The following is a 26732-nucleotide window of genomic DNA, read 5'->3' on the forward strand; positions in this document are numbered from 1 at the left end:
AAACACCGTCCGTTTTCGGATTCCGGCCAATCTTCACCATTGGCCCAACAACTTCCCGGACTTACTTCCCGACAAACCGCCAACGAACGCCTTTCCCGTGTTTCGGATACACAAAAAGAAGTGGTCTTACACGTTTGCTTGCTAATTAGATGCTGATATATATTTCAATTGTCCATGTAGAAAGTTCATATAGTCCATATAGTTTCATGGTGTGAGTAATACCCGGCTTTGCTAACGCCCGGTAGCATCAGCTTCAAAAAATTGTTTACACTATGTTAAATAAAAGTTGCCACGTATCTTATAGCATCTGGACGCAGCTTAAGCCTGCATACATTTAATTACGTTGATTGACCATATGGGGCTGTCCACAATCCACGTAGACAGTTTTTGAGAGGATTGAGACCCCGATATCCCAGCGGTATTGTATGGACCGAGGACGTTCGACTCTGCTCCTTCTAATGTGTCTACATAGTATATGGACATGGAATAGTCCATTATATATTTACAGTATTTATTTCAATAAATCATATATCAGATATGACGACCCAGACCTAGATGTAATTAAGGTGATTTGCAATAAACATTACAGTTAAATGATTGAGAAGGAGGTTGGATACAAACAACTTATATTTGTTGAATAATTTATTATAATAGTTCAATTGTAACAAACATTAACTATATCCTGAACATTTAAAATCTCAATAATATGTGATAGTATTTAACATTATTTCACGGGATGCATTATGTTGATGTATATTTTTTATCATTTCTGAATATTAATATACCTAACCTTGAAAATGCTGTTTGATAGCAATCCAAGCTGAAGGTCCTATGTAGCATTCTCTTCGCCGACTTTCTCTTAGAATCCTCATTGCCATGTTAAGACATTCCCAGCTATTTTTAGCACACTATTATCTAGCTTCTAATACGCCAAAAAGGACAAGAAAAAGTTCTATACCCAAATTATTAGCGGAAGAGAAAGTCGATGAAGAGAATCGATCAATGTTACTTAAGACCTAACCTTTGAATTGGGACTTATTATCCTGCTGAATTCCTTCTTACGGTACGATGGACAAACATTAACATTGTCACATTTTTGATTAAACACTTAAGGTCTCAAATAAACGAGTAACGTGGCTGATCCTGTCCTACACTTTTAACTTTGTCAATTTCGATTTTTGGTACCACTGGGTCTGGTTTTGCCTATTTGAGGATATTAAAATAAAATTAGATAATCAATGAACCAAAAAAAGAGATTGCTAAAACATAAACCTGTTTCAATCCATTGGAAGCCGGTCGTTTGACGGACCGTGTCAGATTCATCTTCTGTTCCTCGTAGTTGCGGCGCATTTGCAGGGCCCGACGATGCTGCCACCGGAAGTAAACATACGTAACGATGCCGATTAGGATCAGCGTTACCAGCAGGATCAGTAGAATCAGGTTGTTGTTGTGGGTGAGATAGAATATCGGCACGCAGCCTAACAACAGAAGCAAGATGATGATAACCGAGAACAAAATGCCCACCTTGTAGCAGCCGTAGTGTTTCTCTGCAAGTAAAATGTCGAAGAAGGAAAACTTTATGCGTGGTGTATGAAAACAATGAAAAGTATGTATGAACGCAATCAAACAAATATGGAGATGATAGTTACAAACGGTATCAAGGATGGTATTGGGATTCGGAGCACGTTTTATTTGACAAAAGTTTTGTTTTATTAAACTGTAGGTATATCTAGCTAGTAACGGGAGTGGGAAGTATTTGTAAAAGTAGGTCATTTATGCGAGAATCACGTGTCTAATCTTAACACAACGTGACACAAATCGGGTAATGAAGGAACATTGAACCTTTAGCTCGTCTTCGGAATGTAATCGCCCAGTAAAGAATGATATTGAGTTTATTACACGTTATGAAGTGCGATTGCTTAGTATTTTAGAATCCATTTTCATTTCATTATCATTATGCTTCTATGAATTCATCGTAATAAATAGGAATTGTCGTTGATAGCACGTTAACAATGATATTGATTTACTTGAAAACGGTTCGCTAGTTTACTACCTTTTTAACCCTTAGACTCTGTACCCCCGGAGACACTGTTATGCTAATCAATTGACCTTTTTTTATTGCTTTCGTTTATGTATACAGATGCCGCAATCTTTTGCTAAGCGAAAAATAAATGAGAGGCGCATATGTGAACGTGAACCAATGTGGGAGCACTGCAAAGTGCGGGAGTATGCAGAAACCAAACAGGGTAGCAAGGCCGTTGGAACGTCTTCTCTAGCTTGTTAGTACCGACATGGTTGTAGCGAGTAGTTTTAATAGGTACTGACTACAAATTGAAATTCCTTAGGTAGGCAGGAAATGAAAATGTGTAAAGATCACGCACACAAGAATCAACCCAGATTGTGGAATGTCACGTTTTGTTATACTTTGCACACCAATTTATCTACGCAAACGATTTGTCAAATAGGAGAAGTGGATGTAATTCATTAAGGACCAAAAATATCCATTAGTACCGTCCCAATGATGCATTCATCTAGATAAAATTGATAAATAGCAGATTTTTTAGCGATGGGCCCAATCTTAGATCCATAGGCCAACATTAGAGCCATTTCTCCTTCGTCTAAAAATTACCTTTGCGTTTCGAGATTCAAACCGGCAGCCATTGATTTACAGGCGTCAACTATACCTACTGGATCACTCATATGGGTGGCAAAATGTATGATCATTAACTTGAAGCACGTCAAACTTTAGTAGAATAATAGTAACCGGAAGAATATTATACAGCAATTCAGAATTGTAAAAAGTAAATTGTGACAGTAAAACATTCCTCTCATTTTCATGTGCAGTAAATACAATGCGGGCACAAGTGCACGATTTATTTCGAGGGTCATTTGGATGCGTTTTTTATAGTGCCGTAATTGAATACTATTTTTGAAATGCGGTCTGAAAATTATCTGCGATATAAAGTGGTGAACAGTAAAAACACAGGAATACAAATGTTAATGTTTCCGACATCGTCGTAGTCTACTTCTACCTGGAGCTATTCCTATAGAGCATTTCTAGCTCAAATCGTTAAAAAAAATGTCAATTTTGTCTCGACCCCTTCTGATTTGAATGAAACATTGCTCACGTGTTCGCTGCTACTAATGGTTGCATTTTTCATTTAAATATGATTTTTTCCTCCAGAGTAACTTTTGAAAAGGGCGTATAAAAAAATTGATTATTTTTTTTTCAAAAAATCATAACTTGAAAACTATTGCTCTGATCAAAACGGCATATGAGAAGAAGTTTTAGGTAGTTAAATTATCTTTGCGGAAAAAATACACTGAAAGAAAAAACTTCGTAAATTAGTATTTAAAAAACATAAAACGATGATTATCTCAAAACACCCCCCCTTCGATCTTTATAATTTTTTTTTTCAAGAAAATTGATGGAATACCCTTAAGTTTTGTGAAAAGTGTATGCTGGTAACTTCCTTCAAAAGAAATCTATAATTTTTTAAATTTTTGTTGATTTTTACAAGTTGATGAAAATGCATATTTTTTTGAAAAATAACAATTTATTTGGATTCTACGCATAATTTTCGATAACTTTGCATATAAAAATTTTTTTCCTAAGTCCAGCCGTTCTCAAGTTAATGCAAATTAAAAAAATATAATTATAACAATTTTCAACATTTTAGGCCATTTTCAAATGTTCGTCGAGATGTCCAGCAACGAGATTTTATTTCATGATTGTATATTAAAAAACAAACAATTCATTCTCAGATATGGTAGCTGTCAGACTTACTCGTTTCTATCTAGAGGCAGCGGAAGAGAAGCACGTTGATGTGGTCAAATGAAAGATTTGTTGAGATAAAAAACAGTATATATTTATTATTTTATTTTACAACTCATATTATTTGAATACACTGGAGTCGCTTTTTACGCGGGTGATACGTCCCGCGTAAAAAAAACCGCGTAAAAAAACCGCGTAAATTCCGGAATCCGCGTAAAAAAAACCGCGTAAATTCCGAAATCCGCGTAAAAAAAACCGCGTAAAAAAAGACCGTGTAAGAAAAAACCGCGTAAAAAGCGATATACCGCGTCAATTCTGAAATCCGCGTAAAAAAAAACCAAAATCCGCGTAAAAAAAAACCGCGTAAATTCCGGAATCCGCGTAAAAAAAACCGCGTAAATTCCGAAATCCGCGTAAAAAAAAACCGCGTAAAAAAAAACCGTGTACAAAAAAACCGCGTAAAAAGCGACTCCAGTGTACATTGAATAATTTGGGTGTATCGTTTGAATTAGAGAATATTTTTACTGCAATTTGGTTGTTTGAAACTGGAATATAGCAATGATATTTTCGAGTTCCAGGAATTGGTTTCACTTTCTTAAAAATTGGATCAAATTCCGTGTCAGCCTTTTTGTATTCTTCCGTAGAAACATAACAAAATGACATTTTTGTTTGAAGATCTTCTTTACGACTATTTGCCCAGTCGTACAGTTGTTCAGGGTTCGTTATAGGGTGCTCGTGTTGCTTAGCTAAACTTGCTCTGGTTGCCATTCTCTTAAGGGTACCGCCAATCGCATCACAATGACCTTTGCCGTGTGAAGTTGCAAAAAAATGCCATTCAATTTCTACATTATGCTTATCTTTAAATCCACAGAGGCTAGCAATTTTTTTATGTTTTTGTATTGTGAAAATACAAATACACTTTTGGACTGTTATTTGCAACTTTAAAAATTCTAATAATTTTGAGATAAACAACTGAACTACTGTTACTGTGTCATGCTTTGAAATTGATTTAGGTAGAGGTTTACAACACTTGAAATTGTTATCCATCGTAAAAAACTACTTGCTTTTTAACTTGAAACGCTAAGAGAGATGAACTGAATGGAACAGGTGAAGATCGTCCCAATATATATATATATATGTAGCAGAATAATTACAATGTTGACATTATACCTATCTTCATTAGGTACAATTGATTATAGCAAACTTTTTTAAGTGTGAGTGTAAGAAGCCTCCACGGGGTGCCTTTTTATGTAGTTATGATATCGCGGGATGAGCTCTTAAGGCACAATATGGTATACGTCAGAGAAGTACCTAGAGAATTTATCTCAATTACAGGTTTAATAACATATTTGTTTACCTGTTTATGTTTTGAGCCTCTGTTATGACATACACAATTCTATAAAGGTATACAACTAATAGAGGACAGAAAAAAGGCACATGACTGGGTTTGTTGATTATTTGGGTATATTTGAGAGTATTTACTTATAAACGTGTTTCTTTTCCGCTGCGTCTAAATAGAAACGGGTAAGTCTGACAGCTACCATATTTGAGAATGAATTGTCTGTTTTTTAATATATATTCATGGAAAAACATCTCGTTGCTGGACATCACGACTAACATTTGAAAATGGCCCAAAATGTAGAAAATTATTATAATTTTTTTTTTAAATTGCATTAACTTGAGAACGGCTGGACTTAGGAAAAAAGTTTCTATATGTAATGTTTTTGAAAATTATGCGTAGAATCCAAATAAATTACTATTTTACTAAAAAATATGCAATTTCACCAACTTGTAAAAACCAACAAAAATTTCAAAAATTATAAAAAAAAATATAAGAAAGTTACCAGCATACACTCTTTACTAAATATTAGGGCATTTTTTCAGTTTTCTTGAAAAAAAAAATTATAAAGATCAAAGGGGGGGTGTTTTGAGATAATCACCGTTTTACTTTTTTTAAATACTAATTTACTAAGTTTTTCTTTCAGTGTATTTTTTTCCGCAAAGATAATTTAACTACCTAAAACTTCTTCTCATATGCCATTTTGATCAGATCAATAGTTTTCAAGTTATGATTTTTTGAAAAAAAAATAATCCATTTTTTTATACGCCCTTTTCAAAAGTTACTCTGAAGGAAAAAATTATATTTAAATGAAAAATGCAACCATTAGTAGCAGCGAACACGTGAGAAATGTTTCATTCAAATCGGAAACACTCATGACCAACCGGTTTGCGTTTTGGGCTGGAAATGCTCTATAAAGCTCCTCTTCCTTGTCTCTACTGCTGGCGCTGCTTGGGGTTAGAAAAGTAGGCAGTGAATTTAGAAGAACTAAAATGTCAAAAATGCAACACGATTTTTAACAATATTGTGCAAAAGATTCATATTATCCTATCAGACTATCAAAATATTTAAAGCGCATTGCTGATTTGTGAAGTAGTGTAAAGCTTAATTAAGTCTTGTTCAGATCAGTTAACTTAATGAGGTTGAATTATGGGGATACAATTCGCTTTATGCACTACTTATGAACTATTTACTCAGCCTGGTGTTTATAAGCTTCGTACACCTTAAATCAGTTGTTCTTACTGTTCAGCTTGAATTGTTACTTGGGGAATAAGGGTTTCATCCTGTAATTTTCCCTGTTTTCTGAAATTTCTGAAATGGAGTTCTTGAGCTCCCTGATTCGAAGCAATTGACATAGCTTACATTATCTATCCATCTCACTCTCCTCAAACCACATTTGGTAATTTAAGGCTTTTTATATTTGATTTAAAAATTAATATCTGAAAAGTAGCCGAATCACCGGATGAAACCCCTAAACAGATAGAGATGACTACTTACCCAAGTAACCAAAAGTTCTGATAAAAGGCTATTTGTGGCTCAAGCAGCTTCACGGGATCAAATCCAATCTCCGAAATGAGAAAAATGACTCATGATTTCATGAACATAGCATATTTTCATGTTTGCGTAACGCACCCAAGATTCCCGAAATCATGAATAATCAAGTTAAAATCCTGAAATGAATTGATGTTAAATAAGCTTTTAAACCAAAATACCTATCTAAAAATAAAATAAAATAAAGTATCAGACTGGATTAAACCCATACTTTGACCACTAGACTATCAGTACTTGTATAAGATGGAAGGCAAAAGGCGTATAACAGATACCTATGTAGTGCGGTGAACACGGTTTACCATGTAACACTTATAGCGGTCATGATTCCGTTGAATTATGAAATCATAAATTTCCATCACGAAATCATGAATCCTTTTTTTTTTCATTTCATGATTTTTTATTCATGAAAATGGAATCGGATTTTTTTCCGTATTGGTTGAAGGTGGTCTATAGAATTTTAAGTCGTTATAAGAACTTGAAAGTTCCGGTACCCACAATTGAAGAGCATTCTAAGCAGCTTCTGGCGGACTTTTTGAAAATAAGTTAAAGAAGGTTTTGTCCTCTTCACCTATTTTATATTTAGTTCGCAGTTTTATACAAGTTAATTCTAAAGTCAGGTCTTAATGAAAGTTATTTCTAAAGGCAGATAGGAACAAGGGGCAAGACAGCTCCTAATCATGAGCAATTTCAGAGTTGCTTTTGAGGCACCTCAAGTAACTAACATTTCTCCGTGAGCAAGATCACTGTCATTTACTTTCTAACTGTTTGCATCACAGCAACATATGGAGGTACGAAGCCTAAAATCTGCTGTCTAGCAAAACAACAACAAAAATATGGGACTTCCGGCCTAAAACTCCAGGCGAGTATGGTTGAGATTCTGAACATTCGGTCCTAAATTTTCTTCGGCTCCACGGGATTGCTTCTCCAATGGCATACGGATTAAAAAAAAATCAAAACGTGCCGCTCTTCGCATGTCGGTCCCATGGCAAAAATCAGCAAGCCGAGAAAATAGCATTTTAAGCTTCATTCGTACCATTGCTTCTTATGTGATGAGACAACCAATTTGGCTGTTTTTCAAACTTTTTCAGATCAAAGTTTATGAGTTCATCCAGTATTATGAAAATATGGGTGATCAGCATTGTAAAACTCAGTTTAGATAAAAATTGCTTTGGGACCGACATGCGAAGAGCGGCAGTGAGCACTAAAATAGACTCGTTTTTCTTGGCTGTTGGATTTGATCGTACTGACGGAAACGGGACTGGATAACCGGATCTTTGCATCGCAACTTCGGATCACTTTATTCCGTCTTCAAGTGACCGATCTCCCTTGCACAATAAAAAATCACGTGGTGGAGGCGTTCTGGCTGCTGTCTCAACTAGACTAACCAGCTCTCTAAGTACCTCACCCATTTCCAGTCTGCTGGAACAGCTCTGGATTGTCGTGGAATTTCCACAAAACATTCTCAGTATTGACGCTGTCTACCTTCCGTCTGCACGATCATCCGTGAGCATTATCGTTAGGTCTCGATTGAGTCCCCGCTCTCCCGCACTACTATTTGGCGACTACAACCAAGCTGGTTTACAGTGGTGTTTTACCGACAGTGGTACACCATTCATTGACCCACTGCTATTGCATAAGCCGGTGGTTTGCTGTACTCTTTTGGACGGATTTAACTTACACGGGTTTAGTCAAATAAAAACTTTTCCCAACCGAAACGGACGTTTGCTAGATTTTGTTCTGGCAAATGATTTTGTATTACCGACCACTGATCAGTCTATATGCTGACCATTCCGCTCTCGTCGTGTCATTCAGGTTACCTACTCCTAATTCAAATAGACCAATCTACATTCTCTCAATTCTCAATTCTCTTCATAGACTCTCTCTTTCGTAAATAACTCGGCTACAAAAACATTTCCTGTCGTCTTTGTCGTATCAGATGCTAGATTGTTGCGTCTTCCTTCGATCTGGGTGTCCAAAATATCCGGAAATGTCTTAACACGGCCGCGACGATCCAAAGAGAAAGTCGATGAAGAGAATCGATCAATGTAGAAAGGGCCTATTGAAAAGTGACGCGAGAATTTTATTTTGTTTACAAACAAGACTGACGCCTAATATATGAAGGCAGTAAACGGAGTAAGCCGAGGAGTCAGACAGTAAATCGATGAACGTTGATTTAATTTTTAGGTACATTGAGTTACTCGCGAGTTACTCGCAGAAAAAACGGAACTCAGAGTAAAGCTGTCTCACCCCTTTGGTATGAACGGGTATTGATTTATCAGCATTACTAGTAGTATTAGAGCTGTCTGAAGTATTAAACCCAGTCCTTCTCCGTGAGAGCCCCAGCAAGAACCGTTATGTCATCTGAGATATATAAGCTGTTGTCCCGCCTACCGTTGGAGTTTTCAGTGCCAGCTGACTGACTTGAATACGAAATGCTATATGTACATTGATAAATTTTAAATTGGTGGTTCCCCGCTTGGTATTCCAACACACTTGTGGTGCAGTGGTTAGCATTCATAGATCGCATGCCGAATACATGGGTTCGAATCCAGGAAATTGCTCTTTAATTTTTTTATATTTGGATGGAATATTGATGCACTGTATAAATATAAGAATTATGATTTATTTAAGCCTCTGATCATTTCATATTTACGTACATTCTTTTTAGTTCTTAAAAAAGACTTGTGTGGATTGCTGGCAATGACGGACCTTTTAGGAAACTTTCAAGGTACTAAGAAGTTCGCAGGGAACTTTTTAGAAACTTTCAAGTTTATGGCACTTGGAAGTGAGTTTTGTTGTTGAATGCGAATCTTTTGGATACTTGGGTAGTAGCTTCAGCAAAAACATATGCCGAAAAGTTTCTAGAACAAACGAGAAATCAATGTATTGAAAGTTAATGTGAAAACGCTGTTTTTTAGGGGTCAACCTTTTTGAAATCAGTACATGAAAACTCACGGGCCTCATAGCCTAGTCAGTAAAGGCAAGGTATTACCAAGCTGGAGGCGGCGGGTTCGATTCCCGGTCCGGCCGAGGGAATCTTTCGGGTTGGAAATTTGTGCATAGAGTATCATTGTGCTTGCCACACAACGTACAAATTCATGCATTGGTATTGGCATCGAAAGCTCTCAAATAATAACTGTGGAATTGCATTTATTTAGAACACTAAGTTGAGAGCACGCAATAAGCTAATATGCGCTAAGCAATAACTAACTGGGGAAACGCTAACAGGTATGTCCTCCTAAGTGATCATCGATGATCAATCAAAAATTTTTCAGATTTCTTAAAACTTCTACCGATTGGATCTCCATAAAATTTAGCAGAAATCAAGTTTAATGATTAATATTATATTTTATATTTTATGATAATTTTGGGTCCACAATAATTTTTCCATGCTAAATCGTGCTTCGAAAATGACCAATTTACCATACATTTTTGTATGACGTCCTTGTCTTTATTTGCGAAGGAGAAAATCACATTGCCATTTGTTGCTCTCAATCGATTCGACTTCTGTGCAATAAGTTATTTAACCTTTTACTTTAAGTAGATGGTGGTTTAATTTTTACTGCCTATCCCCTGCAATTGTGAGGATGTGGTCAGGTGTAAATTCTGATGTGTGGGGAAAACCACTAATCTTAAGTGTTTTTTTACGGCAACATACGATATTTTTTGCAAAATGCATAGGTTGGCCATAATACTATAGCCCCCACGATTTGTACAAACGAATATGCTAAGCTGTTGCTGGGGATCTCAATACAGATTTAAAAAAAGCCGTGGATAGCAGGTTGTCACCTGCCATACAAACTTAAACTATCTTCATTGTGAATATTATGTACAAAGTATAATTATGCTTGCAGGCCCAGGAAAATTCCCATGTTGAGAAGATACTTAGCCTGATCTGAAAACCCACCGTTCAAACATGATGATACGGCCGGTTGCTTTAAAACATGAGAGAAACTAAAGTATTTTTAGACAGTGTTATCGAAAAACCCAGTTCTACAACCCTGAATTGAACCTGAGTCAGCTTCATAGAGCAGAAATTACTCCCGAGAAGCCGATCGCCTCAGCCAAGATGATGACGAAGGAAGAAAACAGAGCATACAAGACGCACCACATGTTCGGATGGCGTCCCGCAGAGCGGCTGTCGATGGAGGTGCCCTGCAGAAGGATAGATATGTAGATACACGGTACCGGAATGATGCAATGAAATGATGCTGATTTTGCTCTTCGCTTGGTCCCATCGAACTAACGAAATGTCGCCCGTTCCATGTGATTATGCTGATGTGGAAGACAAACTAGATTAGGTTAGTGTACCTACTAGTATCTGTACCGTCAGCGTATGCATACATGTGATAGCAAACAGCTTGCGCGAAGGTTCATCTTCCTATCAATCAGATTTACATTACATTATCTTCCCCATTCAGCGAAAGAAAGAGCTGAGACAGGATGCTACCAAGCGAGAGAAAGTCGAAACGGTTGCAAAGTAGCGGAAATGAGACCTACCATGGGGAGAACAATTTTTCATTTCGCGAATCAATTATCTCTAATTGATTAATCGAAAACTGGGTCAATGGAAAATGTACGGTTCTAGGATTTTCCCGGAACGTACTGACTTGTTACTGATTACAAATTGAATTTTTTAAAGTTTTTTTTTTGACTTCATGCTAACAGCACTGAAGTACAGTGTAATGCTCTTACTGCTCAGTTATCGAAACGAATCGCATCATCTACTCCGACATACCTGGATTGCAGTAGCCTCACCCGTCAACCATCATTGAAACGGCACCGTGATGAAGGCTTGCTAACCAAGAAACCTTTTGATGGTGGCATAGAAGTATTGTCAAGATTCTCGAACGCTTTCAAGTCAGGTTTTCGAGCCCGACAAAACACTTCATCTTTGCGAAGAGGTGTTCTTGTTGTTGGCGAGGGCAATCGAGAAAGATCCGTGGAGCAGTGTGGAACAGGTGTCATCTATCTGGGTAATCGCATACTATTTGTTTGCGCTCTGTAGGGAACGACAGAGTAAGACGGCCACCATAAGATCAAAGTAAAAAAAAAACTATTCAAAATTGCAGCAATAAATAAGCTAAATATTGATCTTTGAGTGCTTACCCTAATCACGTTGATTTTGTGATGATGATTTTCTTGAACCAACAAAAGCCTGAATAAGGCATGACGCAAATCATGCAGGGTATCGTTAGGGGTAAGATTACCACATGGAATATCTTGTGATCTTGCCAATATAAAATATTACTATCTTCATAAAAGTTGTACAGTGGGTCGAGGTCTTTTGGTTAGAGAATAGTAGTTCAGAATTAATGTGCATATTAATTTCCTGTATCAGATGTATGATACCGACAACCTTTTTTTTTTCGTGATTATTTTGATGTTCCATCTTTTGCCAAGCCAATATAACTTTTAAAACAAATAATCCAGAAGGTGGATAAGACTACCCCGGGTGGCCGTCTTCACCCGTCGTCCCCAACATTGCACCTGTCCGAGTTTGGGATTATGAACTCATTGAAACTCACTGTCGGTCAGTTTCCACAGTAAATACGAGGAACGTTACGAATGACCATCCGAGTATGACAGCCGAACGAACAAAATACATGAATAAGGACGAGCTGTCGTGTACTGCACAAGACGGCAACGTTGCATGTCGTATGACAGCCTCACTGTGGGCTGTCACTTATAGCTCAATCTCAAGGTAGTCGTAGGAAAAAGAAAGCGACAGCCGTTGGAATACTATCATCACAGACAGACAGATGTAACACTTCATTGTGTATCTTCGTTCACGTATTTAAGTTAATTTGAATATTATCAGTTCCGCGAACTACTCGCCGCAGCGCTGGCATCGGATCACTTTGACGTTTCTATACATTCTATAGAACTTTTATGCAATTATTGTTTGCGAGTTAGCGAGCAAGCTTGTTTTCCGCGAGAAGGCAGAGAGATGTCGTTACTGAGGACCTATGTTTTGAGATACTATGTTTTGAGATACTATGTTTTCAAGAAAAACTTTTTAAAAGTGTTGCGTCTGTTTGTCTGTGCTATCATGAGGCGGTACTTTTGGTATGCCTGTGTAGACCTGCCTTTTGTAAATCATAGGTCTTGATATCTTGGGCAGCTTTTCTCAATATTATGACTTTTTTTTTCCTTTGGTTTGTTTTCCTTCGATCTTGTTTTCCGTGTTGAGCACCAATGCTACCGACGCCAGGAAGGCAGCTCCCACACCTGGACTTTACCTATCGACCCATCAACTCATGAACCGGGGACCAACGGCTTTACTTCCCTTCCGAAGGAAAGTGTGATCAGAGATGTTATGCCTCAGAACATGGCGGGATGGCGGCGCCGACTGGGCTTAAACCCAAGCCTGCTGGAGTGAGAGGTAATCACGCTTACCACTAAACCACCGGCGCCGCTATCAATATTATGATGAAATGCAGAACTTTAGCCAAGAAACCCTCTTCCTAGGACATGCATTCTAGGCGGTGGGAATTAGAACTACACAAATCCCACTACACAAAATAGTGGTGCTTCGTAAACCGAGCAACTTTGTCGAACACCGTAGAGCTGTAGAAAATATGCCACCGGCTCTAGAGATTTTGGCCAAGCTATCGTAATCTGTTTATATTTTTCTTTTCATGTTATCAACTAGTATGATTTATTTTCATGTTTTCAAATCATTAGTGTTCGATACAAATAAAAAACTAACCAACTATTATGCCCCGTAACGTGGGTAGACCACCTTTTCGTGGTACGTTACGGGATGTAAGATCTACCACCGATTCCTAGTCCTGACTACTTCAAACTAGGGGAACAGGATTTTTCAGTAATCAAAGGAACACATCTTAGTCCTTGTTACTTTTTATGCCTTGTTGATAGTGACAAGACTCGGCTTTGTCCACCGATGATCTTGAAACAAGGAAAAAAATGAGTTAGTTAGTCTTCATCTATGTGATTCCTAATCTTCTATTCGTTGTTCCCTAGTTTGAAGTGATTAAGACTAGGGTTCTGATGCATGGTCATTATCGGTGTCATTCCTTAATTTTGTTGCTAAGGAATCCAATTTTGACTGACAAAGGGGCGCGCCAGGCGATATCTCTGAGCCAGGGAACCCCTCTTAACTGCGCCCACCATTGCCCTATTGTTAATAAGGCACTAGCTTTAGCAGCTTTTCAAATGGCCAGTACCGAAGATACTGGTACCAGAAAAGCAGCGGGACTACCATTGATACTGGTACCACAAACCTATTGCGTATGATAATAAGTATAAACATAATAAGTAAGTAAGTGATACTAGGGCACACGATTCTGATCATCTTTTTTTTTTGTTCATGAATAAATTACGACAGAATGCAAATTCTTAGCCACTGTGACAAGCTACATCAATATCAATAGTATGCAAACTAGCTCTCGTCATTTTATAAAATGAACTATGTATTTAAAAAAAAACATGCCTCCTCAAAAATTTCTCAAATTTGTGACTTCTGATTGCACCATGCATCTAGTTCGCATTTGTATCAGTTTTACTAACAACAGTGAAAACGCTTACAGTAGGACCACAAACAAACAGACATAACACATTGAATATTTCCCACTGTAAAACATCGTCGCTAAAACATTACCGCCATCTGTTGAGTACAGTGTGGTGGGTAGTACACTGAACAGATGGCGGTAGTGTGTAAATATCAAACGCAAGGGAATTGATTATGCGCGCCACAGGTGGCGGGTTATGTCTGTGGTAGTACCACCGACAAACCGACATGAATGACCATAAAAGATATCGTCAAATTTCTGATCAGATCACAAAACTGACATCTGCCGCTGTGTTCGCGAAAAATGTGTATCTTAGCCACGAACACGCATACAAAATGTATGAGTTGGTTCGTGTCTAATCTATTTCGGGCAAATTATTTTTATCTAGATAACAAATTTCTATGGTTTTGACAGATGGGATCGCTGCACATTTGAATCCGCCGTTATGGATTCTCGATCAAGAGTTAAGTTTAAGATTCATGTCGGTTTGTCGGTGGTAGTACAGTTGACGGTTTTCAGTAGTGCCAACACGGAACCGAAAGATTACCCAAAATTAAGTTCTTTTCACTCATCTCCCATGTTCCGTTCAATAAGCTAATTTTCAGTAAACCGCTTATAGTAGTTTACATTTGACTACGGCAAAAATAATTACTTACTCGTGAGTATTTTCTACCTAAAATTAAGTTCAATTGACTCAAATTTGAGAATATCTCATATACTCACTAGTAGCTTATTGAACGATATTCATGAGAAAATGGAATCTCTCGTTCCGTTTTTGACAACAACAAAAAGTGAGAGTGGGATACAAAACTCAAAATTACCCAAATTAAATTAAAAGAATTTCAATTTAGGGTATTTTTTTCTCTGTGCATTAAAGCCAAACAGACGTTCTCGCGTAGCATTTGAAAGGGACTATGATATGTTGCAATCAAAACTGGTAATGCCCCTTTTGCTTTAATCGATGCCCACCTATGCCAATCAACAACACCATCGGTTATGGGAAACGCTCCCCTTCCCGATAGTGATCTTGGTTTGCATGAGGGATCTTCGGTTCACGCAAAAGGGGCCTTTTAAGTTTTGTTTACAAAAGTTTATAGGGTCTTTGCAAATGTTACACGTGAATTGCGGTCAATTCTATCACAAGAACCCAAGCAGTAATTATAAAGTCGTTTTACAGCATACGCTATGCCTTCGGACATTACGGGGAATCATAATTTCCTTTGTAGTATTTCAATCGAAACGAATTTGGAATCCGAAAATCAACCACTCCAACATACCAACCTGTTACATTTCCACTGTCTTGGCCGTACGGGTAGCCAGAACCACTTTCCCCACTTCTCGCATTACTATTGCCACCACAAGAACAGCAGGAACACGACATTTTACGATTATTACAGTCCTACGATTGCACTCCGACTTTGGATCGGGTATTAGAAGACAAGGGCGTTTTCCACAATGGTAACTTGGTGCTTAACCGCCGCGCTCGCTGCTGACGGGTTACTACATTCATACGTACGCACGTTGTTTGGTGGTCTCGGCACCGACTGTTTTGGTCTAATTAATCTTCTCTTGGCTCATAGGGGAATGTAATATCCATTCACTGCACGACAAATTTCCGGAATTTAAGATTAGCTACGGTACCAGCTTCTACTATTGATAGGTGGATTGTCAAGCCATGCATCTGTCTTCAGGCATCAGTTATTCAAATTCGTTTACAGGTATGTTTGAGTAAACAGCAAGCAGATTTCCGTTGCAGACCGGTTGATCAGAATCGCGTTGGTCATTATCACACAGCAGCAGTGAGTCGTGACCCATTTGGGTTTGCCTGTCCACGGCGAAAAATTTCACACGAGAGAGCACTCCTCAAAACAGCACAGAAACAAAGCATTGACCTTTCTGGCATTCACATTTGGTAAATATTTCGACTTAGTTTTGTTTTCACTGGGTTTGTTGTTACGCGTCAAATGTAGGATATTCAAAACAGTTCAACACTTTTTGCAAGGTTACCCTTGAATCTCTCATTTACCGGCACTCGTAAAGCTTGAACCACGATTAAATGAAGCTTCGGGCGTGATTCTAACGGTTGTCGCGTTTCATTGGGCAGGTGCACTGGAGAAATTCTTCGCTGACACAGATATTTTCTCAACGCGCCCGTTTTTGATTGAGGCGAAATTAGACGTACACAAGATAATAACACAAAATACAAAGAAAAAAAAAAAAATCTTGCGGGGTCTTGGTTGAGCAACCCAGAAATGCAGAGCGGAAGATGCTGACCGGTGAGAGTCCACCAAACACACCGCATCCGATTAGATAACGCTGGCACGGTTGACTGAAGGTGGTGGTGCTCTGAGGTGTTGTCTTTGGAAGCTGTACGATCATGCTCTCGGTAGTGGCCAAGTTCGCGAGACTCGAGAGCATGCATTTGTTTGTTGAACGGCGAGAGAAAATAAATAGCGATCTTCCAAATCGTGAGCAAATCTGCATGAATGTAGGTATACAAAACACATCACACATATATGCGATATTGTTATCGTTGTGTTTGCAATAGGTAGCTATATGTGAAAACAAGTTTATATTGTTATCAATCTTGTTTCAAGAAGAGTATGGTTTTTATTTGCATTTAGGTTGTAATGTATTTTATGAGTTTCATATGTTTTAGCTTATTTTGAAAACTAATTGTCAAATGTTTGTCAACTATTACTGTGTCATGAACTTTCGCGCACTCATATGTGGATTGATCTCATGTCATCCACCTCGCCAGCTTTTTACGAGTGTTTGCATCCTCTTGGATTGGCACAGTTTCTCTTGATGCCTAGTTTTCAACGTTTGTCCGACATAGCATTTGTCGGAGCTAGTTTGGCTAAAACTGTTATAGAGACACTCTTTCTTTCCGTGCTCTCTTGAACAACTGAGCGCGTGTGTTTGGGCGAAAGCTCGCATGTGGAGATAATACGAATGCGCATAATTTGCAAGTGAATTCTACTTCGTTTCAAGCACCACACGCTTAGGTATGCGCGTGAGCTAAATTTGAACTGCTTTTATCAATTTTGTTTCAAACAGAGGTAGATAAGCTCGTTTGCTAACAACTTTCACTCATCGTCAACTACCTATAGTTTTTTTTTTTATTTATAAGAGCAGATTGTGTAAAGCAGCTCATAGTTTATTTAAATAATTTGCGATTGAAGCAAATGACTGAGTTGTGTTCGGGAAGTTTGGGAGTAAGGGGCTGTCCATAAACTACGTAGACAGTTTAGGGGAGGTTGGCAATTATCCACGGCCCATACAAATTTAATATTTTTTGTATGAATCCCAAAAAACTGTCTACGTAGTTTATGAACAGCCGCAAGTAGCTTTTTGGGATTTTTTACTAACTCCCTTCATTGACTTACTGAAAGCATCCCGCCAACTTAAGTAAGATATAATATTTAAATATTATAAATTTGAATTTATAAAGTTTGGATAAGATGTTTTTGAGACGCGTTGGGTATGTTGTAAGATAACGTACCGTGAAGGTGGGTTATTCCGCGCACTTAACGCGAGAGTAAAGTCTTTCCCTCTACAAAAACTTGTTTTTGAGACTTTATTAATGAGATTTTTAGCCTCCAGGCTAGTTCATCTCCAAGAAAAGTTACTGTCAAATGTGTCATTTGATACATTCTTTTATCATATTTTCATTGAAAAATATAAAATATAATATATAAAAAATTGCCCCGCAAATCGATGTGACGGTGCATATAATTCCGCGCACTGATTCGAGCGATGTATGTAATTCCGCTCGAATCATTTCGCGAAATTCCGCACACCTTTATTCATTTGAAATTAAAACCCTATGCTGGTATTTAATTTGCTAGAAAGTCTTGCAACACTGTTTCCATTATGTGATGTGGAAATTACAATCAGGAATCCTTATTCCCCGTTAATGAGGAGCGTGGATAAGGATCCGCGAATAACGACATCCAACCCACAGCTTAAGTGATTTTCACTAATAGGGTCTGTGGTGGATTATCTTATATTAGTTTAAGTTGTTGTACTGGGCTTAACCAAAAAGCTTGTACCATTAGATATAGGTTTAATTAGATTTTACGATCAAGCTGGCAAAGGGTAATGTAACCAAATCCGTTGGTTACACTACTTCGTGATCTTGAAAGTTTTCCTAGCCTGACACCAATAATGGTCTAGAGGTTTTTTTTAAAGTTCTCGAGTTTTTCCAATGGCTAGTTAACCTTTGAAGCCAAGCCGCAAGTCTTTGAAACCATGTTTACAAATATTAGAAACCATATTCATGTTGCAGAATCTTATGTTCCTTTTTAAGCTCATTAAATTATACTGATGAATGTGGGCGTCTTAGTGGAATACCTGTATAATGAGAGAGAGAAGGATTAGTAATTTCCTTTTAATTCCACTACCTTATTTGCTTATCCTTGACAGATAGACGTATTTCGTCTACAATGTGCAGACTTCTTCAGTGTCTTGTACTAATACCCGACTGAAGAACAAAAGGAAATTACTTCTCCCTCTCTCTCTCTCTCTCTCTCTCTCTCTCTCTCTCTCTCTCTCTCTCTCTCTCTCTCTCTCTCTCTCTCTCTCACTCTCTCTCCCTCTCTCTCTCTCTCTCTCTCTCACTCTCCCCCTCTCTCTCTCTCTCTCTTCTCTCTCTCTCTCTCTCTCTCTCTCTCTCTCTCTCTCTCTCTCTCTCTCTCTCTCTCTCTCTCTCTCTCTCTCTCTCTCTCTCTCTCTCTCTCTCTCTCTCTCTCTCTCTCTCTCTCTCTCTCTCTCTCTCTCTCTCTCTCTCTCTCTCCCTCTCCTCTCTCTCTCTCTCTCTCTCTCTCTCTCTCTCTCTCTCTCTCTCTCTCTCTCTCTCTCTCTCTCTCTCTCTCTCTCTTCATCAGGAATCATCATGACAACCAAGCCGTTTGATCCAAATACATTCATCGGATTTAAGAAAACCATCGCAACGCTACAGAAGGACGAACCATTTCCAAACAAATGCCAAAACCATAAGCTTACACCTACTGCCCACACAATTACACTACAGACACCAACCCTACCACCACTGTGACGAGGATGAAGGTTTTGGAACGTTATTATCTACATCACAAAGCAGAATCCAATTATATACCACGAGTTTCTGTCTAGGGCCAAGGTAGCAGAGGAGTGCGAATCGGACAGGAAGCGAAAGCTGCAGGATAGGAAGCTTAACAGACTACGCCAGGAGTCTCAATGGAGAAGGACGACACACCGAATGGGTGAACAAATCCCATCAACCATCACCACGACGCCGAGGGTTCACTCCATTGATGGGTTGGTTATCAACCGATCGTCGACCGCATTCAGGAAAAGAACAATTGACACACCTCAACAAGGGACTAGGATAGGTGGTTACAACCAAGCCAGACGTGGAGCAGATCATCATTGACGTAGAAACAGCGATTACCAAGACACTTCCAACATCAACACAGAATACGGTTAGGACTATCACATCGAACATTATCAAGGACGGACAGGAACAAAGTCGCGGCACAGGAACAAAGGAGATAGTAAAGCAGTATATTAAATACGTGAAGGCAGACAAGGGAAACGCGGTCGTTATCATGGACAAGGACGATTACACAATCAGATGACAACGAAGATTAACAACGGACCGTATAGACAGCTTCGAGTAGACCCCTTACAGAACATAGTGAAACGCATGGAGAAAGCACTGAAGGAGTGCAAATCGATATTACGAGATGGAGCAGGTCGTTTACGGGAACCCAATTCCATTCTACCCAGGATCAAAAGTCTTCCCAAAGTCCATAAACCGGGAAATGAAATGCGAGAGATCGTGTCTGCAGTTGGTCCCCCCACCCACAAACTAGCAAAGTGGCTAGTCAAAGAGTTCCAGAGTATGCCGCATCAGTTCCAGAGTAAAGCAGTTAGTAACACTCAGGAGTTCACCCAGAAACTACAATCTTCAGGAGACATCAACGAGGACGAGATTATGGTATCTTTCGACGTCACAGCTCTTTTTCCCAGCGTACCGGTCAAGGAAGCGATCAACCATTTGGAGGACTGGCTATTAAGACAACGAGAGGATGCAGCATGGAGAAACAAGGTTCGGACGTACCTTAAGCTGACCCACCTTTGTATGGACGAGAACTACTTCTTTTTCCGAGGTAACTTCTACAAGCAGACGAAAGGAGCCCCAATGGGAAACCCCCTATCTCCCTGTTGTGTGAACTTTTCATGGCCAACTTGGAGACAATCCTGAAGGAGAAAGGACTATTACCAAACCGTTGGTGGAGGTTTGTTGACGATATCTTTAGCGTAGTTAAACGGGAAGCCCTTCCACAAATTTTAGATGAGATCAACAGAGTTCACAAGGATATCAAATTCACTCACGAGGTAGAAAAAGACAGGAAACTCGCATTTCTCGATCTTCTATAATTTTTATTATTTCTATCATTTCTCGACTATAGTCATTAGGGAATCGTCATCATCTTCCTCGCTTGAATACGAAATTTACAGGAAACCAACAAGCGCCAAAAGAGTTATCCTTTATACTTCCAACCATTCGTTCCAGCAGAAAATGGCCGCCTTTCACCACATTATTCTCCGCATGCAGACTCTTCCACTCAGCGATACAGGAAAGGTTAAGGAATTACAGTACATCTTCGAAACAGCGAGACTCAACGGATACATTGAGACCACAATCCAGGCAATCATCGATTAAAAAGCGAGAATTCTACAAAGGAGATTATTTCCAACCCTTACCGCAGCACCTGAACCATTTAAACGGATGTCCGTTACATTTGATCAAGATATTACTTGTAAGCTAAGACCACAGTTAAAACAATTCGGATTAGATTTAGTTTTCACCAGTAGACACAACCAGTTGAAATCATTGACCATTAAAGACCCAGTTAATGGTTTAGGTAAAGCATGTGGAGGGGCTTGAGATTAAACAGTGCGGCATCTCTCAGTATCACTATAAGCAACCGGACGTTGGCCTCCTGGATTCACATCATCGCGATCTCCTTTGGTTCTTCGCACAGCTCCCAACAAACACCGCTCCTGTATCTTCCTTTTTTTTGTTTATTAATTTATTTGATAAGGCTCAACCGAATTAACTTTACAGAGCCGAGGATTCTTGGTCACTATACAATACATCTTAAAACTATAGTCAAAAGGTACAACATAATAAACATTTTATCTTCCGCTATCCAAAAAGCCTCCTCCATCAGAACTGGAGCCGCTTCCAGTAGTTTCATTGTATGGCTAATTGTTGTACGCCAACGATGGTCAGAGTGCGTCCATTGCAGCAATGGACGCAAAACGTGGTCAGCTCTCACACACTCATCACGCAACGGTTGCTTTCCAAAGTCGACGACGCATCGACCGAAAGAACTGTTGATGAAGCACAATGAGGAGGACCACACAATGGTTGCTGCCGAGAAAACAGACGATCGCGTAGCACACATCGAGAGTGGCCTGCTTTTGTCGACAGCCGAGTGAACACTGCTGTATCTTCCTTAAAAGGTGTGAAAAAGCGCTTATGCCTTCATCAAATTTACTTTGTTTCGATTTGGTCCTTACGTAAGACGGGATAACTTTAAACCTTTCATAAAGTAAACTACGACTAACTTGACGATTTTACCGACGTACAAATATTGCAGATCATTTGAGCTATCTCGACCAAACTCTATTGCGTATTAAAACGACTGTTTTGTCCTTCATATTTGACCGGACCGGTGAAACTATCGCATGAAAACCCCCCAAACCATACAATCAAAGACGACCCGTCAGTCTTCAACCACGGCCCTCATGATCGTGTTAAGGACACACGTAACAACACATAAGAAACTAATCGGTTAAGTGCCAAGCAAGCATGTTCGATCGCGACATTTATTTTCTAAACTAATCAGGGCACCTAACCTTAGAAACGGAAGAACAAGCCTCACGCGATCGAGGTCATCCTCTGGAAAATGGGAAACGATGAACATAAATCTCTATTACTCCTTCGAAGGGACGCATCTGCTCCCGCAAACAATATTTACATCCGATCCCCAATTTGGCGCAACTGGCATTCCAACACCACCTTCAGATAGGGGAAATTTTCCCCTTCCTGATAGTGAGTGTTGCTATTTTCAGCAGTCTCTTTTTCTTCGGCATCTTTTCCATTTGAACTGCGTGTTAACCAGCTGTTCTATTATCGGCAATTCGAAATCAGCCGTATTTTGTAGTGTGTATATTTCATTTAAAGAAAAATCTAAAAAAGGTAAGAAATCGGTTGAATACATTCAGCAAAGGTGTTCGATGGGATAATACAGTAAAATTAAAGTTTCAATTTCTATTGCCGAAAAAAGTCAATGGGTGCCGCAGCCATAATTTACCCTGTATGGTAGCGCATTCCACGTATATTTTCCTCTATTTTTAAACAATTCCTCTCATTTTGCGATCTGCATCTGAAATCAATCAAAAATGAGATAGGGAAAGTGTGCCAGTTAGAGTACTAGTGCTGCAGTTTTTGGCCCTTAGTCTGAAATATATAGGGCGGAATGTCAAGTGACCGAGAAAAATACAAATTTGTAATAGACATCTTCCGATTTGGATCAAATTTTAAGGAGATTTTTATTTTAGTCTAATGAATCCAATTGTTTATGCCGATCGCAGCATCCCTCGATCCAGGGTAGCATTTTCTATTTTTTTGTTATTTTCAAGAAAGTACTACTATAGCGGTGCCGGTGGTGTAGTGGTAAGCGTGATTGCCTCTCACCCCAGCAGGCCTGGGTTCACTCCCAGTCGGCACCGCCGGGGTTTTCTGAGGCATAAAATCTCTGATCATGCCTTCCTTCGGAAGGGAAGTAAAGCCTTTAGTCACCGGTCATGAGTTGATGGGTCTATAGGTAGGGTCCAGGTGTGGGACTGCCTCCCTGGGACCGGTTGCATTGGTACTCAGAAGGTAAAACAAGATCGACGGAACACATATCAAGGAAAAAAAAATATTGTTGGGGCCACTTTTATTCTATCCTGGGGTACAGCTGAAGATGATGGGATTGTTGCTTGGAACTGTTATAGTTATAGTTCATGTCCTTGGGTACAAAAGTGACCCCATTGGCTTCGTACCTGGAGTGCCAGGACAACATTTGAAACGTGGCACGAAGCTAGATCGAGCCAGAAGATCGTAGGGCCCTCGTGTTCCTTCAGACACTCCTTGAGGTAGTCACGAACGGCATACACCGTTTGCCACATGAGCAGATCGCTTGCCAAATCATGTATTTCTTGGCAAACTTTGAAAGTTTCTACTTCCTTACTTCCTCCGGAACACCAAACTTGTGCTGGGCGGTGAAGAACAGTAGCCCACCCCCCCGGAAGCTACCGGAAGTAAGTCTTGACGTAAGTCTCATCATCCATGATGAGACAATGAGGCTTCGTCAGCATCAGGGTTTTCAGTTTCCAGTTCCGTGACTTTCCCACCGTATTTTGCCGTTCGTCACGATTTGGAGCCTTCAGCACTTTGTACGTATGCAGTCCTTCTCGGTCCTTGGCATTCTGAACGGAAGACTTGGACAGATTCAACTTTTTGGCCACATCCCTGACCGAAGCATTGGGATTCCGCTTAAACGCTTTCACGACACGCTTGTGATCCTGATCACTAATATAACATCCATTCTGACCGCTCCTTCCGTTCGATGCTTAGAGTTTCGTAGTAACGTTTAATCACACGACTCACTGGACTGCACGATTCCGAGTTGTTTTTCGATGTACCGATGAGAGAGTTGAGGATTTTCCAGGTGCTTGCGCAAAATCAATTCGCAACGTTGCTTTTCGGGTGACGCCATTTTTCCAACTTTCGGAAAAAAGACAGCGATTAAAATACAGTGTAAACAGTACACTCTAAACTACTTCTACCCAAATTTTCATGAGAAAATACCCAATGGGTAATTTTCTACATCGTTTTTTTCCAGGATGTAATTTGATGTGGAACACCCTTTAAAAGCTGTGGAAGTGCCCAAAAAAGTTTGATAAGAGTTGTGAAAATGCTTAAAGAAAGCTTCGAATGGGACGTAATAGCCAAAAATAAATGAAAAAGAATAATATTAACTATCAATTACTTATTTATTTAACTTAAAATACATTCGATGCAACATTCATGCTGTGTTTTAATACACATTTTCAGCCTGATTGGGCTCTATCGTTACTCTAGCGTAGGGACTATTGACGCCAACTTTCCTCAACTGGACTTGTTGTCGAGGTCTAATTGCAATATACACCAAATATACGGCCACGATTACCAAAACGATTAGAAGGATTACTAATAACACATTGAAAACCATGTATATCCACGACTTTTCTACTTTGCATTGCAGCTTGTCAATTTCGATTTCAGATAAGTGTTGCCCTCGTAATGATGTTGGTTTTGAGCAGGACGCGGTTGTCGAAAATTGCATTTCCTTCAGCCATCGGATTTCACAGTCACAATTCAGTGGGGTTCCCGATAGATCCAATACTTTCAGCTGTTCGAACGCAAACTTTAGCGATGAGTTGAGTGTTCGTATGTTGGTTCCCTTGAGGATAAGCTCTTCCAATATGGTGTCGGTTTCATTAAGTACAACATTTTTACCGAAGATGTGAGGGTCTATTGTGGTTAGATTTCGTGATCCTTGAAAGTTAATGTGTGTTAAACGTGGAAGTCCAAATAGCGCGTACTCTTCCAGTTTGTAGAGATTGGGCATGTCCTCCATGGTGAGACTTTGTAAGTTCGATAAATGTGGAAGAAACTTGGCCGTCATCACACGAATAGGATTGTTACTGATGTCCAGGTTAGCGAGTGCTCTCGGTAGTTTTTGGATTTGCGTCAGCTGGTTGGAGCTAAGTACTATGTGGTCAATGCCAACCCCATTCGACAGATCTATGTAAACAAGACTGCAATTTTCTAGTTCGATCATGTTTAACCTGGGTGTAACTCCAAGTTTTAGGAAAATATCGTTCTCCGATGTATTGAAAAAATTTCCTAACGGATTGTTTGAAAGGATCAGGTGTTCCAGCCGAATGAACGTAGAGAATGCATTGGCTTGAATTGTTTTTATTTTATTTTCTGCTAGGTTAAGCTTGCGGAGCTGCTCTAACCCTTCAAATGCATCACTGTTGATAAGGTCGATTTCATTTTCGCTCAGATCCAGCTCCAGTAGATTTGAAACGTTGGCAAAGTTCTTATCTTTCAAGGCTGTTATCGCATTATTGCGTAGGGTGAGATATTTCAATTTATCACCAGTAAATTTTGGAATCGACGTCAATTTGTTGTAGGACAAATCCAATGCGATGGTACCTTGTGGTAAATTTTCTGCCTGAAGTATGTCATTTTGCAGGTGATGATCCTGGCAGTTTATAATCACCACCGGTATTCCCCATGGAGGCGAATTTTCTACATCACAGTCACAGTATTTTCCACCGGCATCGTCGGTTGGGTCTATTAGCGGTTTATCAAAGTTGCACAATTTCGTCATCACCACACCTGTATCATCATCCTGTCCTAGTACAAGCACGACGCAAGCTGTCAGAATATTAATTAGAAGACACAATTTCCCGAACGAAATCACAGCCATGCTCTTTTTTTACGGCACAAATTATCCTTCTTTGTACGCACAGGTTAGCTTTTCCTTTGTAAGTTTCTAACCCCACACTGATACGAGTTTTCCACGATATATTTATACCTTTCTTATCAGTTTATGTTGATCACAAGTTTAATTTTAATTAAAATTATCATTCCTCATCAAATATTTAAACACACGACGTTTTCCGCTTTTTCCTATAACAGAGGACGCTTCCTTTTTTCACTCTATTCACTGATCTCCCTTTTTTGGAGAGGCAAAATTTTTAATTAGTGTGAATCAACCATTAATTAACTACCATCCCGTTCCTTCCGCTGGGCGACATTTACTTCCCTAGTGCTGCTGGATTGAAATCGTACGAGAGAATTCCTTTCCAGCAGAATTTAGCTCCTCTGGATAATCCGCAGCAGCTTCCGTTCGTTCTTTTTCTTTCCAGCGAACTGCAAACTTTACCAGCGTTTGAATTTTTCGATTCCTGTGGCCCTCGCCTCTTCGTGAAAATTGATTTCCTGGTGCCTGCTTCTCGGAAGCGTGATTCAATCAGCAGTTGTGTGTGTATGTGTGTATGTTTGAACGTATTCTGAAGGGGGATCCGACCCGGTTTGTTCTAGGTTCCAAAGTTTAGATTTTTTTTTATTTCGAGCACGGAAATTGAATCAATCAGTCTACCTTGTACGGGGTGTTCTACAGCTATGGCGATGCATTTGTGTTATCAGTGAGACTAGGCGCAGCACACACAGCCATAATATCAAGGAGTGTTTACCTGATGATAAGACAAGCCGCTGTATAGATAAGCCTCCGCTGCTTGGTATCAGTGCGCTGCTACGTAATCGAGTCGTGGTGAATTTCTCGGAATAGTCTGAGCAATTTGTTTCTGAAAATTGTTTGATACACAGGAGTTGGAGTTATGGGGTACTGATTACTATCCGATCTCAGATTTC

The 26732-nt window shown here is 39.4% G+C and overlaps 2 protein-coding genes across 2 annotated transcripts; both read right to left on the bottom strand.

Annotated features, from left to right (window-relative positions):
• Positions 1-714: 714 nt before the first annotated feature.
• Positions 715-16562, bottom strand: LOC135710395 (uncharacterized). Its single transcript, XM_065232961.1, has 3 exons — positions 15482-16562; positions 1273-1547; positions 715-1203 (listed from the first exon to the last, which is right to left on the bottom strand). Exons 1-3 carry the CDS (start codon positions 15579-15581, stop codon positions 1117-1119), a joined length of 462 nt encoding a protein of 153 aa, XP_065089033.1. The 5' UTR covers positions 15582-16562; the 3' UTR covers positions 715-1116.
• A 7717-nt stretch (positions 16563-24279) lies between these two features.
• On the bottom strand, positions 24280-26478 carry LOC135710396 (leucine-rich repeat neuronal protein 3-like). The gene is made up of 2 exons (XM_065232962.1): positions 26461-26478; positions 24280-26398 (listed from the first exon to the last, which is right to left on the bottom strand). Exon 2 carries the CDS (start codon positions 25783-25785, stop codon positions 24343-24345), a length of 1443 nt encoding a protein of 480 aa, XP_065089034.1. The 5' UTR covers positions 25786-26398; positions 26461-26478; the 3' UTR covers positions 24280-24342.
• Positions 26479-26732: the final 254 nt, after the last annotated feature.

Source organism: Ochlerotatus camptorhynchus, unplaced genomic scaffold (genome assembly GCF_037179485.1).
Source record: "Ochlerotatus camptorhynchus isolate MF236.1 unplaced genomic scaffold, CSIRO-AGI_Acam_v1.1 ptg000380l, whole genome shotgun sequence".
In the NCBI taxonomy this organism is placed as follows: domain Eukaryota; kingdom Metazoa; phylum Arthropoda; class Insecta; order Diptera; family Culicidae; genus Ochlerotatus; species Ochlerotatus camptorhynchus.